This window comes from Mesoplodon densirostris, chromosome 9 (genome assembly GCF_025265405.1).
Source record: "Mesoplodon densirostris isolate mMesDen1 chromosome 9, mMesDen1 primary haplotype, whole genome shotgun sequence".
In the NCBI taxonomy this organism is placed as follows: domain Eukaryota; kingdom Metazoa; phylum Chordata; class Mammalia; order Artiodactyla; family Ziphiidae; genus Mesoplodon; species Mesoplodon densirostris.
In genome coordinates, this window is record NC_082669.1 from 25747435 (window position 1) to 25767535 (window position 20101).

Below are 20101 nucleotides of genomic sequence, written 5' to 3' on the forward strand. Positions count from 1 at the left end.
GTATTTCTCCTCCAGAGTAACTGGTACATAGTAGCTGGTTGAATGCGTGAGTAGACAAATGGGTGAGTGTTCAAATGAACACATGACTAGAAAGCCTTTCTCTTACCGCTTAGTAGAAAATCACGTGAGATGCAGTTCATCCGCCTCATCCTCTGGCCCTGACTCTCACCCGTGTTTCGTCATGACACATTTACATGGAGACTTTTGTGCATTTATAACATTCTGTTCTCTGTCATGCAGGGCACTTAAGTGAAGTTTAACTGAAGTGCATTTTCTCTGTATTTATCCCTTTTTCCCAAAGACAGTTCCTAAACGCTGGCAAGCACGTCCTTGTGGAATATCCCATGACACTGTCTTGGGCAGCAGCTAAGGAACTGTGGGCACTGGCTGAGCAGAAAGGTGACGTATGTTCTATGCATCTAGAGCACAGACCCTCTTCCTAAGAATTCCTGCCTCTAAGATTTCTGTGGTACCATCTTTATGCCTTTAAAACTTAACCCCATGTCAGATATGTTACTGGTTCCATGGGCTCCCACACCGCCACCCCACACCCCATACTGTAGGCACGTAAAGGGGGCGTGTGTGGAGGGCCCACAGGGCAGAGGGATGGGTGGGAATTTGCAAACTTTTGTTCAAGACTTAGCTTCTTTTACTCTAATGAAAAGTATGAATTAGCTTCCACCTATGCTAGTGTTATAGATTATATATTATTAATATTTATATATTATTTTATATAATAATATATATAATTATATTTCATTTTGGTTTATTCATGTGATAGTTGTATTGCTAATGAAAAATGCCCAGATCAGGGTAATTGATTGTCTTATGTGCATAGTTTTAGTTTTCATTGTTTCTCAAGAGGAACACTGTTTATTAAATATTTATTATAAGCCAGGAACTTGTAAACTCTGCTAAACACTTCATATGTTATTTTGCTTAATTCTCTTAGAAATCCTTGGAGGTAGGTATGTATAGGAATGTATGTATAGGAATCCATGGCTCAGAGAAGTTAAGAAATTGTGCCAGAAATGGGGCATAACCTTTAAAAATTACAAATCTCTATATTGTATACCTGTGACTTACGTAATATTGTACATCTACTATACTTCAAAAAAAATTTTTTTGTGCCAGGTCACAAAGCTAGTGATATGACCACTAAATGGGAGATGGAGATTTGGTTTCAATCTCTCTGGGCTCTGAAGTCCACATTCATTCCTCTGAGCCATGCCGCCCTCCAGAGATTTTTCTGTTTATATGGTAACTGGACAAGTCCCTCTACGGAGGCAATTAGAACTAACTAGAATGTTTAGGGATTAATGGAGCTAGTTAAATGAAGTTTAAGTCAAAAACACTCTCTGTTTTAACATTTGCTATTTTAAATTTTAACATATGAACAAAGTATGGTGAACAATTATAATGAAAATCACCAAAGAAAGCACCTTGTCCTTATCACCAGTGTAGATGGGTCACACTACTGAAACTCTTGATTGCCTTTCTCTAGTACTAGGCCGTGCTGCTGGAGGACAGGGCCCACCTTTCCCCTCTGTAGCCCCAGCAGCTAAAGCTAAACACTGCCCAGAACTTGATAGGCCTTCAATAGGTAGGTGTTTGTCGAATGAAAAGATGGATGAATGACTACTGAAGTGAGCTAGAGGTTGGGGAGCTCTGGGGCCGTCACCTTTGTATAGTATTTCTCGTGGCACAAACGTCCCTAGACAGAGTACAAGATGCCAAAGATTTCTTGCTAATTGCAAAGGAAAAAATGTCCTTTTACAATGAAGAGTTCTACTGTTACCATCCTAACCAAGTGATTGCTAATATGGGTAAGTATGACATCACAAGCCATCTGGTGGGATGTGCGTAGCATAAATCCTGTAACTGTGATTTGAACCAAACTTCTCACTTCCCAAGAAATACAGGGATGAAGGAACAAAGTAAATGACACCAAAAAAGATTAAGTGAACTAGAATGTGGAACACTTTACAAGATAACAAACTAAGTGTCTTCAGGAAGATAATGTCCTGTGCATAGTGACTTCCTTCCAAAGAGCACAAGATGGAAAGAAGGGGAAAAAGAGTGAACTCTACACGAGAGAAACCAAACACTACGCCTCAGCCAGATGACTGAGGTCAGTGTGAACGGTGATGTCATGTTAATAGGATGTACTTGTTGACTGAAAACAAGTAGACTGCCAGTTATTTCTCCAGCAAAGATGAGTTCATTCAGAATCAGGAGAGAATTATAATTCAAGGTCTGCAACCGTGGCGAGCCACGTGCAAATCCCTGCACAGCAAGGGCAGGAGAACACTTTTATAGGGAAAAGGAAGTTTGTGGGGGGAATAGTAAGCAAAGAGTCCATAGCCTTTCATTGGCTGAGTCCTTGCCAGGACAGAAGAGGAGTCATCGTCTTCCTGTTGGGCTCTACTATCATCGCACGGTATGGGAGCTCCCTGTTCTGGTCTCCCAACTCTATTTAATGGAGGTTTCTGTTTATTAATGTCTTATGTACGCTTAATATAATGTGATGAGAATGGCCCATTACTTCTGTAGTTTTCCTGTCCAAAACACATAACCCCAGTCTAACCATGAGAAAAACATCAGAAAAATCCCAGCTGAGGAGCATTCTACAAAATACCTAAACAATACTCTTCAGAACTATCAAGGTCATTAAAAAACAAGGAAATTTTGAGAAACTTTCTAACCTAAGAAGGGCCTCAGAAGACATGATGACTGAATGTAAATGAAACACAAAGAGCACATTAGGTTAAAACTTTAGAAAACTGAATCAAATATGGACTTACTTTTTTAAAAATGAGAAAATATTGTTATATTGGATCCTGGTATTAGCTCCTTAAGCAAGCAGAATCTGGATGGCTTGCTTACAGATCATGAATGGCTTTGAAAAAGAGAAAAGCCCTTAACACCAAGAGTGACCTTTGTTCTCTAGGCAAGTATTCATAACTCATACTAGAGCATCCATTAAGCAGCGTTTACATGATACTTATCACTATGTATGAGATACTGTCCTTGATAATAGGGGATAACAAAAAGATGACCCTTGCCCTTGAGGAGCCCACAGTGTCAAATGGTCACAACTAGCAGTATTAACTTAATCTGCTGAAAGTGAATTGAAACAGTAATTGTAGCAATTACATTGTAGCACAGGAAGGAATAATCTTATTCAATTCAGCATACCTAATGTTATATCATTTTGGACAGCAAGAGTTATGGATAATTGGGGAGTGATGTCAGCAAGGTGGTGGAATAAGAAGCCTCAGAACCTCATTCCCCACAGAGACACCAACTTAACAGCAATATATAGACCAAAATACCTTAGCAAGTACTCCAGAGATCAGTTAAGTGGTTGCAGTACCCCCAGGCAAGCACAGAGCCAAGAAGAGCTGCATTGAAGTGAGTAAGAAAATTCATTGCATTTGCTCACCATAGCCCTTCCCCTTCTAATTCTTAGATTAGAAGAATCTAAGGGGAGGAAAGGAAAGAGTGGAACATGTGTCCAATGTTCTGGCTTCTCAAGGGCTGCTTGAAGGACTGATTTCTGTCTCTCATGACTGGGAATGCTGAAGGAAACAGTAGTAGACATTGGATGCCGGGGTCAGGGCAGCTAAGAACGAAGTGAGCACTGTCGTTTGTTATAGCACCAGGGAGACTGCAGTACTTTGAACAGACACCACAGGGAGCAAGAGATTACAGGTTCTTGAGAACAGGGGCAAGCCTCTTTAACTTGGAAATTACATGTGCAAGCCCAAAGAAGATACATCTCCAGAAAAGGTTTGAGTGGCCTCCAGAATTTCTGGCCTGGCTGATTGATGAAGGTCTTCCCCTGTACAAAGCAAGTCTGTAATGACTGGGAGAGGTGGCTGTTTTTTCAAATATTCAAATCTCAATACAGGCATATCTTGGAGATATTGTGGGTTCAGTTCCAGACCACAGAAATAAATTGAATATTACAGTAAAGTGAGTCACATGAATTTTTTGGTTTTCCAGTGCATATAAAAGTTATGTTTACACTGTACTATAGTCTATTAAGTGTGCAATATCATTATGTTAAAAAACAATGTACATACCTTAATTTTAAAATACTTTATTATTAAAAAATGCTAACCATCATCTGACAAGGCAGGGTTGTAACCTTCAATTAGTAAAAAATGCAATATCTGCACAGTGCAGTAAAGCAAAGTGCAATGAAACGAGGTTTGCCTGTAAATGATCACAAGGAATACAAAGAAACAGGGAAATATAGCCCACTCAAGGAATGAAATAAATCTGCAGAAACCAACCTTAAAGAAATGTAGATCCAAGCATTACCAAAATAACTGTCTAAAAGATGCTCAGTCAGCTAAAACAAAACATAGACAAGTAAATGAAATTAGGAAAACAGTGCATGAACAAAGTGAAAATATATCAACAAAGAAATGTAAACTATAAAAAAGAACCAAACAAATTCTGGAGCTGAAGAATAAAATAACGGAGTTGAAAAATTCACAGGAAGGGTTCAACAGCAAATTTGATCAAGCAGAGGAAAGAACTGGCAAACTTGAAGATGGGTCATTTGAAATTTGAGTCAAAGGAGGAAAAAAAAAAAAAAAAGAATGAAGAAAAGTGAAAAAGGGACCTCCCTGGCAGTCCAGTGGTTAAGACTCCACACTTCCACTGCAGGGGGCGCAGGTTCGATCCCTGGGGAAACTAAGATCCCGCATGCCACATGGCATGGCCAAAAAAAAAAAAAAAAGAATAAAACTTAAGGGACTTAAAGGACATCATCAAGCAGATCATTATATGCATTATGCAAGTCAGAGAAGTCTCGTCAGGAGATGAGAGAGAGAAAGGGACAGAGAGCTTTTGTGAAGAAATTATGGCCGAAAACTTCCTAAACTGGGGGGAGGAAATTCAAGACAATGAACTCCAACTAGAATAAATCCAGAGACCCACACCAAGACACACTGTTATAATGACAACTTGGAATAGAAAGAAACTACCTCATCATAATAAAGGCCATATATAAAAAGTCCACAGCTGATATCATACTAAGTGGTAAAACACTGAAAGCTTTTCCTCCAAGATCAGGAAACAAGATAAGGATGACCACTTTCACCACTTCTATTCAACATAGTACTGGAAGTTGCAGCCAAAGCAGGCAGGCAAGAAAAAGAATACTAGGCATCTAAATTAGAAAGTATAATCCCCCAAAACAAAAACAAATTTTAAAAGGTTACACATAATTTGGACATATCACTAGAGTTTAAATATTTAATGTAAAGGAGAAACATTTTAAGATATATTAAAAGCTCTCCACAGAAAGAGAAAATAAATTTATGTTGTACTGCTTCTGTTGGTAGGGGACAGAATTATAGAGATGGAGAGCTCATCTTCATATAAGAAAGAGTTTTCTAAGAACCATAACTGTTCCAACATATTTACCCAGGATGCCATAGAAAACAGTCCCAGCATTGGTTATCATATAGCTGACTAGCGCTTGGTTAAGGGTACTTTTCGCATTTTCAAATATCAGAAATGGAGTGGAAAATCATATTTTTGTTTTCATGGGCACATGTAAAATGAATCACTGTTGGCTCAGGGCAGTGCATGGCCTGCTGTTCCTCTATTTCTTCTCAGAATCAGTGTTTCTCCAGCCTCATCTGTCACCCCGCCAATCAGATGGGATAGCTTGCCAAGTCTGACACATTTAATAACAAGTGAGACAACTTTTTCTAGCATTTGTATTAATGGTTAAACTAGTTACAAAGGAAGACCTACCTCTGTGACACAAGAAGTTCTGAGAAATGTCTTATTTCTTTTACAAAAGCAGCTCTGAATAGGCCAACACCAAAGCCATTGGAGAAACTGAATAATAATTCTGGTACTCATCTCACTAAATTAATTACCTTAGGTCCTTATCCTTTTGTAAATTGAGATATAATTTCCTTATGATAAATTCAGAGATTTTAAGTGCAAAGTTAAATGAATTTTAACAGAGTATATACCCATGTAATTATTACTCCAGCCAAGATACAGAACATTTTTATTACTCCAGAAAGTTCCCTAGTGCCCCTTTCCTGTCAGTGACTTGTCCCCTCAGTGATATCGATTACCTACTACCAGACTTCCCTTCAGATTATCTCAGCTAGGATCTGAGACCATTCCTGTATTGCTCAATCATCAGTATAAACATCATGTCACATATATGCAAGGAAAAAAAAAAAACAAATGAAACAAAATGGTAACAGATTAGCTGGTAGAATTCTGGGTGGTTTTATTTTTTTCTTTATACTCTTCCACATTTTCTCAATTTTCTTCAATGACATGAATTCATGTTTACACTTTAAAACTAAAAATAAATATAATTTTGTTTCTACCATATGATCACAACCATGAACAATAATTCACAGCAGAATGACAAGAAAGAAGGAAATATACCAATATATCTTAGTAGTGGTTCTTTCTGGTAAATAGGATCATGGGTATTTTTATTTCTTCTAATTTTCCCCCCAAATTTAAAAACACTTATTTATTATTTCTGAGATACACAAAACACCCTATTTCAAAAGATGAGGGCAGAAATGGTTCTTTAAGAATTTCAGGGCCTCCCTGGTGGCGCAAGTGGTTGAGAGTCCGCCTGCCGATGCAGGGGATACGGGTTCGTGCCCCGGTCTGGGAGGATCCCATATGCCGCGGAGCGGCTGGGCCTGTGAGCCATGGCCGCTGAGCCTGCGCGTCCGGAGCCTGCACGTCCGGAGCCTGTGCTCCGCAACGGGGGAGGCCACAACAGTGAGAGGCCCGCATACCGCAAAAAAAAAAAAAAAAAAAAAAAAAAAAAAAAAAAAAGAATTTCATAATATACTGCTTATGTCAGAAAGCTGATGAAATCATGTTTGAGGAAATAAATGAGTCAAGAATTCAAGTCTATTAATTGCAAGTTGCCTTTTCATTTTCTCCTAAGAAGTTATATCTTATTTCATAATCCATGACAGATTCTGGCTTGCTGTCATATTTTTGGTGCTACAACTATTTATTTGGTTTGGTTTTTTTTTTTGAAGATTATTTTGAAATAACCTCAAACTTACAGAAGAGTTGTGAATACAGTACAGAAAACTCTTTTTTCTTGAGAATCATGTGAGAGTAAATTGCCAACCTCATCCCCCAATAATTTCATGGATATATCCTGCAAATAAAAACAGTCTCTAGACAACCACATACAACCATCAAAATCAGGAACTGTTACCACGACACATTTTAACCAAGCTCACAAAAATCAAAGACAAAGAGAGAACTTTGAAAGCAATGAGAGGAAAAAGACTCATCACACACAAGGGAATCCTGATAAGGCTGTAAGCAGATTCTTCAGCAGAAATCTTTCAGGCCAGGAGAGAGTAGGCTGATACATTCAACGTGCTCAAAGAAAAATATCAAATGAGAATACTTTACCCAGGAAAATTGTTCTTCAGAAATGAAGGAGAAATAAAGACTTTCCCAGACAAATAAAAGGAGAAAGAATTTATCGCCACTGGACCTGCCTGAAAGGATGTTAACTAGTAACATGAAAATATATGAAAGTGTGAAATTCAATGCTAAATGTAAATACTGGGTTGGCCAAAATGTTCGTTTGGGTTTTCTGTAACATCTTATGGAAAAACCCAAACAAACTTTTTTGGCCAACCCACTATATAGTCAAATTCAAAATATTACTGCAATGGTGGTGTGTAGGTCACTTTGAACTCTAGTATATAGGTTAAAAGACAAAAGTATTAAAAGTAACTATAGCTACAATATTTTGTTAATGGATACACAAGATTAAAATACATAAAATACATAAATTGGGACACCAATAACATAACTCGTTGGGGGGAAGCAAGTAAATATGTAGAATTTTTAAATGCAATTGAAGTTACGTTACTGTCAGCTTAAAATGGACTGTTATAACTATAAGATGTATTATGAAAGCCTCATGGTACTGTTAGTACCACCAAGGAAAAAAATGATAAAGAGAAAAGAATCAAAGGATACCATGACCAAAAACCATCAACTCATAAAGAAAGACAGTGAGGAACTTCCCTGGGGGCACAGTGGCTGAGAATCCACCTGCCAATGCAGGGAATACGGGTTCAAGCCCTGGTCTGGGAAGATCCCACATGCCACGAAGCATCTAAGCCCATGTGCCACAACTACTGAGCTTGTGCTCTGGAGCCTGTGAGCCACAACTACTGAGCCCACGTGCCACAACTACTGAAGCCCGTGCATCTAGAGCCTGTGCTCTACAACAAGAGAAGCCACCACAATGAGAAGCCTGTGCACTGCAACAAAGAGTAGCCCCTGCTCATCACTAGAGAAAGCCCGCACGCAGCAACAAAAACCCAATGCAGCCAAAAATAAATAATTTTAAAAAAATAAAAAGAAAGACAGTGAGAGGAAGAAAGGAACTATAAAACAATCAGAAAGCAGGTAACAAAATGGCAATAAGTTCTTACCTATCAATAATTACTCTAAATGTAAATAGTTTAAATTCTCCAATTAAAAGACAAAGAGTAGCTCAATTCATAAATAAGACTCAACTATATGCTGCCTACAAAAGACTCACTTACGCTTTAAGAACACTCATACGCCAAAAGTGGAGGGATGAAAAAATATTCCATGTGGATGGAAAAATACTCTGTGCACATGGAAACCAAAGGAAAGCAGGTGTAGCATATCACACAAAATAGACTTAAAGTCAAAAGCTGTAACAAGAGAAAAAGGTCATTATATAATAAAGGAATCAATTCCTTAAGAGGATATAAAAATTGTAAATATGTATGCTCCCAATACTGGAGTACCTAAACAGATCTGAAGATAAAAATAGGCAGCAATGCAATAATAGTAGGGGATTTCAATACCCTGCTCTCAACAATGCATACAATATCCAGACAGAAATACATTATGAACTCATGAATTTAAACTACACTTTAGACCAAGTTGCCTTACAGACGTATACAGAACATTCCAACCAATAGCAACAGAACACACATTCTTCTCAAGTGCACATGGAACATTCTCCAGGACGCATCATATGTTAGGTCAGAAAACAAATTTAATAAGATTAAAATCTTATTAAGTATCTTTTCTGACTACATGGTATAAAATTAGAAGTCAATAATGGGAGGAAAGCTGGAAAATTCCACCTATATATGGATTAAACAACACATTCTGAAAAAACAATGGATCAAGGGTAAATGTTTTAAAATTTTTGAGGTGAATGAAAATAGAAACACAGATGCAGAAATTGATGGGATTCAGCAAAAGCATTTCTAAGAGAGTAGTTTACAGTGATAAACACCTACATTAAGAAAAAAGAAAGAACTCAAACAACCTAACTTTATGTCTCAAGGAAATAGAAAAGGAAGAACAAACTTAGTTGATGAGGAGAAATAATAAAGATTAGAGCAGAAATAAATAGAGACTAGAAGGACAGTAGAAAAGATCAGTGAAACTAAGTTGGCTTTTTGAAAAGATAAAATTGACAAATCCTCAGCTAGACTTACCAAGAAAAAAGGGAAATGACTCAAATTAATAAAATTATAAATGAGGGAGGAGACATTGTAACTGATACCACAGAAATACAAAGAATCATAAGAGACTATGAACAATTTATGCCAACAGATTAGATAATTTAGGAGAAATGGATAAATTCCTAGAAACACACAACTTACCATGACTGAATCATGAAGTAAAAGAAAAACTGAGCAGACCAATAACAATCAAGGGGATTAGGAGATCAAATAAGTCATCAAATACCTCCAAACATATAAAATCCAGATGGCTTCACAGATGAATTCTACCAAACATTTAAAGAAGAATTAATAACAATCCTTCTCAAACTCTTTCAAAAACTTGAAGAGGAAGGAACACTTTCTAACTCATTTTATGAGGACAACATTACCCTGATACCAAGCCAAACAAAGACCCTACAAGAAAAGAAAATTACAGGCTGCTATCCATGGTGAACATAGATGCAAAAATCTGCATTAAATTCAAGAGTACATTAAAAGGGTCATACACTATGAACTAGTGGGATTCGTCCCTGGGTTGCAAAGATGGCTCAACATATGTAAATCAATAAATGTGATATACCACATTAACAAAATGAAAGATAAATATATGATCATCTCAATAGATGCAGAAAAAGCACTTGACAGAGTTCAACATCCATTTGTGATAAAATCTCTGAACAGATTAGGCGTAGAAGGAATGTTTCTCAACATAACAAAGATGATACAGAGAACCCCACAGCTAACATCATAATCAATAGTGAAAAGTTAAAAGCCTTTCCTGTGAGATCAGGAACAAGACAAGGATGCCCATAATAACCACTGTGTGCTATTTTACATAGTAAGCTGTAAGCTGAAGCCAGAGTAATTAGGCAAGAGTAATAAATAAAAGGCATCCAAATTAGAAAGAAAATTAAAATTGTCTTTTTGCAGGTGACATGATCTTATATGTAGAAAACCCTGAACACTCCACTGAAAATTGTTAGAACTAATAAATTCAGTTAAGTTACAGAATACAAAATTACCATGCAGAAATCAGTTGCATTTCTATACACCAACAACAAAGTATCTGAAAGAGAAGTTAAGAAAGAAATCTCATTTACAGTACCGTCAAAAGCAATAAAATACTTAGGAATAAATTTAACAAAGGAGATGAAAGACATGTACACTGAAAACTATAAGACATTGATGAAAGAGATTCAGGAAGACATGAATAATGGACAGATACCCTGTGTTCTTGAATTGGAAGGACTGGTATTGTTAAAATGTCCATACTACCCAAAGCAATCTACAGATTCATTGTAGTCCATATCAAAATTCCAATGGCATTTTTCACAGAAATAGAAAAAACTACCCTGAAATTTGTATGGAACCACAAAAGACTTTAAATTAAAAAAGCATTCCTGAGATGAAAAACAAAGCTAGAGGCATCACACCACCTGATTTCAACCTATATTACAAAGCTGTAGTAATTCAAACAGTGTGGTACTGACATAAAAACAGGCACATAGATCATTGGAACAGAATAAAGAGCCGGGCATAAACCTATGCATATACAATCTGCTGATTTTTGACACCAAGAACACACAGTGGGAAAAGGATAGTCTTCAATCAGTGGTGCTGGGAAAACTGGACGGCCACATGCAAAAGAATGAAACTGGACCCCTATCTTACACCATTCACAAAAATTATCTTGAGATGTATCGAGGACAAATAGAGCTGTTCAAAAAAAAAAAAGGGCTTACCTGAAACTGTAAAGCTCTTAGAAGAAAACACGGGGGAAAATTCTTGACATTGGTCTTGGCAATGATTTCTTGGGTAAGATACCAAGCATACAGGAAATGAAAGCTGAAATAAACAAATAAGTCTGCATCAAACTAAAGAGCCTCCACACAGCAAAGGAAACAATAAATTGATACTTTACAGAAGAGGGAAAGTATTTGCAAGCTGTATATCTGATTAGGGGTTAATATCCGAAGTATAAAGAACTCAAAACTAATAGCCAAAAAGCAAATACTCCAATTAGAAAATGGGCAGAGGAACTGAATACACATATTTCCAAAGAAGACATTCAGATGGCCAACAGATATATGAAAAGTTGCTTGACATCATTAATCATCAGGGAAAATGCAAATCAAAACCACAAGATATCACCTCACACCTGTTAGAACTGGCTGTCATCAAAAAGACAAGAGACAAGTGTTGGCGAGGATATGGAGAAAAGATAACTCTGGTGCACTGTTGGTGAGAATATCACTTGGTGCAGACACTATGGAAAAGACTGGTGGGTCTTCAAAAAATTAAAAATAGGACTATCAGATGATTCAGCAGTCCCACTCCTGGGTATATATCCAAAGGAATTGAAATCAGTATATTGAAAAGATACATGTACACCCATTTTCATTGCAGCATTATGCACAATAACCAAGAGATGGAAACAACCTAAATGTTCTTCCAGAGATGAAAAGGATAACGAAAAACATGGCTTATATATACAATGGAATATTATTCAGCCATGAAAGAAGGAAATCCTGCATTTGCTACATGAATGAACCTGGAGGGCATTATGCTAAGTGAAATAAGTCAGAGAAATACAGATACTGTATGGTTTCACTTATAGTGGAATCTAAAAAGAAAAAAAAAAAGCCAGTTTCATAGAAACAGAGATTTGAATGGCAGTTGCCTTGGGCTGGGGGAAGGGGAAATAGGGCAATATAGATCAAAGGGTACAAATTTTCAATTAGAAGAAGAAGTTCTGAGGATCTAATGTACAACATGGTTGTTATAGTTAATAATATGGAATTGTATACTTGAAAGTTGCTGAGAGTAGGTCTTAAGCATTCTTATCACACACACAAAGAGTGAACTGTCAGGTGATGGATGTGTTAAGTGTCTTGATCTTGATAATGATTCCACGATGCATATGTACGTCAAAACAGCACATTGTACACTTTAAATATATAGTTATATCTGTCCATTACCCCTCAATTTCATTTTTAATAACTTTTTCATAAAATTCATTAGGATTTTGATAAAAGTGGAAATAAATGTGTGTGTTCAGTCAGCCATCTTGAATCCAAAACATGGACATAGCATTTTTGAGCAAATTAAAAAAAAATTTTTAATATATATATTTTTTTATCAAAGTATAGTTGATTTACAATGTTGTGTTAGTTCCAGTTGTATAGCCAAGTGATTCAGTTATACATACATTCTCAATTTTTAAAAATGAAAAAAAATACGAGGAAATTAACAGGATTTCGGATGACTGCCTTTTTTTTTTTTTTTTTTTTAAACCCCATCCTTGTCGTGACAGGGAAAGTCTTGCATGAGGAGCACGTTGAACTCTTGATGGAGGAGTTTGCATTCCTGAAAAAAGAAGTGGTGGGAAAGGACCTGCTGAAAGGGTCTCTCCTCTTCACAGGTCAGCCCTTGGTGGGATCACAGGTCATATGTAACTGGTGAGGCTGGTGGAGGGTTACTGGGTTCTTTCTGAGCTCGCTAGGATGTGAGCTTGGATTCATTTCTGCTAAAGACGTTGTGACTCAGGGCCGATTTAATTTTCCCATGCACCCACAGACAATAAAAATAATCTATTTTTCTTCTTTCCTCAAATGAGATCTGATTGCTCAGTGGGCCTTGGGAAAAACATGTTAGAAATCTCAAGCACATTTATGCTTTTGGCCCAATCGATTAGGTAGAATTTTCTCTCATGAAATCTTGACGAGTTAGAGATTATTTTTCCACAGGAGGTTAAAAATGAAAGCTCTCTTTGCCAAAGGACCGAGAAGGTTCTTGGAGAAGAGAACATGTTTATATTTCTCTGTGGAGCAAATAGAATATGCATAGACCCTTTCTTCCTCCAACATGTTATCAGGACATTGGCTGTGGCCAAGATATTTGATCTACTATATATTCAGCTATTTACTTTATGTTGGTCATTCTTTGAGCACCTCCATTAGCAGAAGGAAATGAACAGCCTGGAGCCTCAAGGTCTGCAGTCTCCTTTGGGTGGACTCCTTGGATTTGTCTCCACCCTAAGGCATCTGGGCCACCTTTTCTGAGGGCTTTCTTTACAGAAAGAAAACCGACATTGTCAAGTGGTAAAACCATTCATCTGTTTGTGAGTTTCCAGAAAATATACAGTAGTGGAATCTCATTCCAAAATCCATTTTCAGGGACTTCCCTGGCAGTACATTGGTTAGGACTCCGAGTTTCCACTGCGGGGGGGCACGGGTTCAACCCCTGGTTGGGGAACTAAGATCCTGCATGCTGTGCGGTGCAGCCAAAAAAAAAAAAGAATGGCACAAAATCCATCTTCATCCTTTAAAATGATGATATAATGAGAGTTGTGGAGACAATAATAACCATTAATCTGCACAAGGAACTTTGCTAAGTATGTGACATTATTTCATGTTAATTCATATGATAATCCGATGAAGTGGGTATTTATTACCCCCATTAATACAGATTTTTTAAAATGAAGCTCAGAGAAGTGAGTAGCTTCACAAAGTTGACTCAACAGTTATGTGGCCGAGGCAGACAGATTGGAGCTCAGACTTGTAGCAGCTGTTCAGTCCTCTGCAAAGAACAAGAGCAGACAGTAACCAGCCCAGAGGGAGCTGCCTTTCCATTGTAAGTTTCATACTTAGGTCCTAGTGATTTGAAACCATGTTGTCTATGAAACTTACAATCTTTGTTTTATTTATCTTTTTATTTACTTTGCTTGTTTTCTTTAGAACATACTCATAATTATTAGTTGTTTTACATCAGTATCAAAGTTATAAGAAATCTTTGGTTTAAAGAGCAGTGTAACAGATATGAAGTCTTATAAATCTAGGTTATGTTTAAAATTTAGGCTGGGAAGAGAGGGGAGCAGTATCTTGACCAGATTTCTCATACAGATACTCGTTGCAATATACTGTTGTACACGAGATCATGAAGTCTGAGGAAACACAACGCTGTATCAATTTTCTTGATATTGACTACTTTATAGGAATTACTGTTTTCTCCACAGCTATCACAATTCCTTCACTCCCTTATCGTTTACACAGATAGTTATATGGTATTTATAGGAATATAGGCTTGAGGGACTAAAATACGTTATTTCTTTTACTTCTTTAAGTCACTAACTGAAGGGGATATATGTTTACAGATATGTGTGTGTGCTGTGTGCATACACGCACACACACGCACACACGTTAGAAGCCTAAAACATTTTTATTACCCTGTGGGCCAGAGGGACTGCAATTTCCAGCGAAATATTTTATTTTACCAACAAAGTGAATTTAAGAAACAGGAAAAAAGGGAGACGTTTTTGTGAAAGTCTCCATCAGAATTAGTCATCTTGCACACCCCCGTCACAAGGTAGGTTGTGTGTCCTGATCACCCAGCCACATCTGTTTGCTCCCTGTCACAGCCCCCATGCCCCCCAGCTGGCGGCCCCTCCCCTCCAGACCCCGCCATGTCTGTGATTCCCCACAGCTGGCTCGCTGGAAGAAGAGCGCTTTGGCTTCCCTGCATTCAGCGGCATCTCTCGCCTGACCTGGCTGGTCTCCCTCTTTGGGGAGCTTTCTCTCGTGTCCGCCACTTTGGAAGAGCGAAAAGAAGATCAGTATATGAAGATGACCGTGTGCTTGGAGACGGAGAACAAAAGGTAGGTCACGAGAAGCTGCGAGGAGAAGGCAACATAAGGACATCCTCGTGTGTTCACAGGGGAGAATATGGGGGACCCAGGGGCCTAGACCCGCACCTTCGACTCCAGAAGGGCTGTCTGCTTATGCCAGTGGAACAGGTGCTGGGATTTCACTTATGCTACCTCATGCCATCCTCCCAGCAGCCCTGTAAGGTTAAGAGAAGCTTACAGATTTGAGCAGGTTGTCTGAGCCACACAAGTGAGCAGTATCCAGTTACGTCTATGACCTGAATTGTTTCCAACATTTTATGGTGAAAGATTCAGGCATCGGTGAGTTGAAAGAATTTTGCAGTGAGCATCCATCCAGCTACCTAGATCCTACCATCAACATTGTACTCTGCTTGCTTGTCACACGCCCAACTATTTCTCAGCTTTATCACCACATCATAGGTCATGTTGCCAAAATATTGATTCTTTATTTTTCATACCAAGTCTTTTTTTATTATTTAAAAATGTTCAAGAGACTTTAAAATGGCCCAGAGACCCAAAGATGTTCATGTTAAATAATAAGATCACACCGAGGTGGGGTCTGTTGGTTCCTCGATTGCTAAAGCCTCCGTTTGATCCTGGATCATGACACACCCTGATAATTCTGCTAGGTGGGTAGTGGTGATACCCTCTGATTCCCAGCATCTTCTGTAAATGGCCATCAGTCCCCTAATGATGAAAAACGCTTGCAGATTCTACCTGAACGTCCTTCCTGTATTGTTTCTCGAAACCAAGTCCTCTGCTGATCCATCTGGGAGGCTGAGATAATGATGCGTCCCATCTGACAGTAAACGTAGATCTTTCACCAGCAAACACCCTTCAAGATAAAGTGCCTCATACCAAGTCTTTTTAAACATAAGGAGCCTCTGCGAGTCATTTGCCCACACAGTTTCTTAAGTTACAGCTGCCTTCCAACAACCTAGTGGAACAGAGCAGAACCTCAGCAGAGGATGGGGAGGAGGGCAGACGTGACCTTGAAAGGACCAGCAAGACCAGGATCCCTGCTTGAATTCCAGTTGTACAAGTACTAGTATTTGCTAACATTTACTGAGTTCCTACCATGTGCCACGGCCTAGTCCTTTTATAAGGATTTTCTCATATAATCTTTATACCAACTCTCTGGAGTGGGCATTATTATGATGATTATTATGATCACCTAGGAAACTATGAGGCTCAGAGAGGTTAAGAAACTTGCTAAGGGCACACAGCTAACAAGTGATTGTGTGAGAATCACACTTAGGCAGCCTGTCTCTGGTCCCCAGATAGTCACACCCTCTCCACAGAAATTGCACAGGAAGGGCACGAGAAGGGAATATTACTGAAAACATGCCAGGCCTTGTCTTTGTCCTAGTCTTCGCCTATCTACGAGGTTGGGTATCATTAGCCTCAGGTCCCAGATTATCCAGGAAAACCCAGTGCAGTTTACTCCCAAGCCCGTGTTCTTCCCATTTTACCAGCAGTTTTCAAACTTTGTAAAAAAAAATAATAATAATAAATAAGCATTAGAACACCTTTTCAACCCAAATCTATATAGAAGAGGTACACGTTTCAGACCTCCTGTTGAAGCCAGTTGGTAGGAGTGGTGCCAGAGCCGGGCGTGCCCTACCCCTCCTGCCCTCGCCCTCCAGGGCAAATACTTTAAGTTTTTAGGACCACAAGATGAAGTTATTCCGTCCACATCTCTCCTGATGGCTCCCCCTTTATGTACTTTAGATCTTTTCCTCTTAAACATTCACCCCACACTCTAATGTAGGTCTGGGTGAGCTGGTTGGCTGAAGGGGAGGCCTCCTTTACCCAGGTTGGAGGTACCCCTGAGCTTCCTACAGCACCCAAAACAATCTTAAGTGACCTGCTTGGGCCCCTTTCTGGCAACTCCGCACTGACACCGTTACCGGTATTATGGCCCGTGCCTCTAGAGGCGGAGAACAAACAAACCAAAGGTACTTCCCCTGCATTCCTTAGCCACGCTGATCTAGCCTGCCCACGCCGGGCCTGCCCCACTGCAGCCCACGGGGAGAGGAAGAGGGAATCCGAGGAATGGAGACAAGAGAAGGCCAGGGACCCTGATGCCTGCCCGGCCTTGAACCCTTTCCCTATTCGCCCTGAAAACTCCATTACTTAGAACGGCAGCCCACCCAGATTGCCTGTCCTTGACCCTGACTCTTCCCTGTAGTATAAGAAGAAGGAGGGGAAAGCAAAGAGAAGTAGCCAGAGCAAGTTCTCTCATTCCTGAGACTTCGTTCCCAGAAGAAGGAAGGAAAACTATATATGTGTATACGTGTGAAGAGGCTGAATGGAGGATATCCATATTAAAGTTGGAAAGAGCTTGAATATTTGGCAATAATGAAATATTGAATGAATTATATAATCAGTTGTCCCCATGGTATGCAGATAAAAATAATAATAGTATCTGTAGGATCATAAAAATATTTTTAAATAAACATAATTAAATATTAGTTATACTTTAGGATTTATATTCCATATACATATAGGCAAATATTTGAAAGGATTGTCTCAAACTGAAGATTTAGGCAAAAGAATTATGGATTTTTTTTCCATTGAAAGTCCTTAAATCAATGCTGTATTGTTTTTAGAATATATTTTTGAAGAGCAGATTTTATATTTTTCCTGTCACATTATTCAGTGAAGCTTCTAACTTTAGATTGAATCTGCTTAGGTTTCTCTGCTTTTCATTAAGCAGATAACACAGCTTTTATCTAAAGACAGAAAAGATAAATCCAGAAAAAGAAGAAACTTTAGAAGAGCGGGGTCTGTCCTATTTGAATTGTAGATTTTGGGGAGTGTTGACCTTGGCCTGAGGGGCAAATGTGAAATGGAAACAGGTGCTTTGTGAGTGGGCAGGCAGCATCTGGTCTTGGCATGTGCCTGGGGTCATAGACCTCTTTGAAAATGTGATGAAAGAACGCTAAGAATTCTTTCCCATAAAAATGCACATACACTTGGAAACAACAGTTTGCATAGGATCTCAGGTCTGGATCCTCCAGAAGGATCCGGTGAGATTCAGGGTAAAAACTCCTAAATAACAAACTGATACACCAAAATCTTTGAATTCCCCTGCCTGGTGGCAAAATTGCACAAAGGACCTTTGGGCAGTAAAGTTGCCAGCAGTCACCCATGGCGTCTGGGAGGCTGCTGGAGGTTGGGATGCAGCAGCTGCAGGGAAAACGGGCACAAAACGAGGACCTGGCACTGGGCACTCAGGTGCCAGCCCGCATCCGCGCGCCCCTGTGACATTAATCCTGTGCCTCTTGCTTCCCCAGCCCGTTGACGTGGATTGAAGAGAAGGCGCCTGGCCTAAAGCGAAACAGACATTTAAGCTTCCATTTCAAGTCTGGGTCCCTGGAGAATATGCCCAACGTAGGCGTCAATAAGAATATTTTCCTGAAAGATCAAAATATATTTGTCCAGAAACTCCTGGGCCAGTTCTCTGAAGAGGAGCTGGCTGCCGAGAAGAAACGCATCCTGCACTGCCTGTATCTGGCGGGAGAGATCCAGAAACACTGCCGCTCGAAGAAGTGAAGGGAGGGGGCAACATGGCCCTGCCCAGACGAGACCTGAGCCTGATTTTTATCAAGAGTTGACCTTAATCTCTGTTCTAACCATTAAACGTGTCTTGGGTAAACAGGATTCGCTTATTGTCACGAGCCATGTTGGGAGTGATGCTTGGGTAGGGGCACACGTGGTGGGGATGAAAAAAGAACCAACCTTGGTGGAGCAGCACGGGATGCTTTAGATGTCCAATTTCATTCATTCTTCCCAACGGCCCTGTCGGACGAGTATTAACCAGGCTTGTTTTCCTTAGTATATTGAAAAAATCTTGAAGTCACCCAGCTAGTAAATGGCAGAACCAGCCTTTAAACCCCACTCATGGGCTAAATCACTGCAAAACAGTGCCGGGAACCCTCCTTCCTGCCGCCTTAAGGAATTTTATTCCCCCCCCCACCCCCACAGACTCTCACTGGGCGACAGTGCCTGGTGCTGGGGATCCTAAAAATGAATAAGACATAGCCGCTGCCCTCAGTAACTCAGTGTCAGAAGGGAAGCAAGTCACACAAACTGGTCATTGTAATGTCGGAGGTTCAGGCTGTCCCTGGCCATCTGGAGAAGGGCTCAGGGAAGATGTCCAAACCAGGTCCTGATGATGAAGAGATCAGCTGTGTGAAGGTCAAAGAAGGGCTTTCCTGGCGGGGGTGGGGCAGTATGAACAGAGAGAAGTAAGAAGCAGCCTGGCCAGTGCCCTGGGACAGTGTCGCTGGAGCACTGGGTCTGGAGTGGGGAGTCCTAGAGAGGCAGATCTGATGGTGGTGGGGGGCCTTGTAGGCCAGCTGAAGAGCTGGGGTGGTGGTTATCAGGCCGTGCAGAGGCATCGAAGGGGGGTGTTTAACGTGCCGGGGGTGTGGGGGGCGTGGTCCTGTTTCTGATTTAGGTCGAGCCCTCAGAAGGCTGCCTGGAGAGGAGACCAGAGACCCAGGAGCCGGCCAGGGAAGCCACGTGTGTTTGCACTTGGAGTCTTGTGCGTGTCTGGACTCGTGGCTCCTGTCCGGTCCAATCTGCTTGACTTCAAGGCAGAGCTGAGTCCCAGGAAGCTGCTCTTTCGTTTCACTGGTGGTCCTGTTGCATCTTCTTCTGAGCTTGTGTTAGACTTCTTGCTTCTGTAAATGTCACCCTCTTGGTTTTTTCCCTGCTCCCCATTTGCTATTATGAGCCTTAACTAGTTTGGAAACCATGAGATGGAGGCAAACTCCATTCTCTACCTCTGTTTCTATTATTCCATCACCAGAGTATCTCCTGGTAAAGCAGGAAAGTACATTAAATCTGAAAAGAATTCATAAGGTTATTCCTTCATTCGCCATGT

At 39.8% G+C, this 20101-nt stretch overlaps 1 protein-coding gene across 2 annotated transcripts in view; it reads left to right on the plus strand.

Moving 5' to 3' along the window:
- The window catches only part of BLVRA (biliverdin reductase A), a 60070-nt gene extending 41197 nt beyond the window's left edge, over positions 1 to 18873 (plus strand). For both annotated transcript variants that reach the window (XM_060108583.1, XM_060108582.1), the window contains 4 exons: positions 302 to 399; positions 12859 to 12966; positions 15027 to 15198; positions 18507 to 18873. In XM_060108583.1, coding sequence (XP_059964566.1) covers positions 302 to 399; positions 12859 to 12966; positions 15027 to 15198; positions 18507 to 18765 — 637 coding nt within the window. In that variant the 3' untranslated portion in view covers positions 18766 to 18873. The remainder of the gene's footprint in view (positions 1 to 301; positions 400 to 12858; positions 12967 to 15026; positions 15199 to 18506) is intronic.
- Positions 18874 to 20101: the final 1228 nt, after the last annotated feature.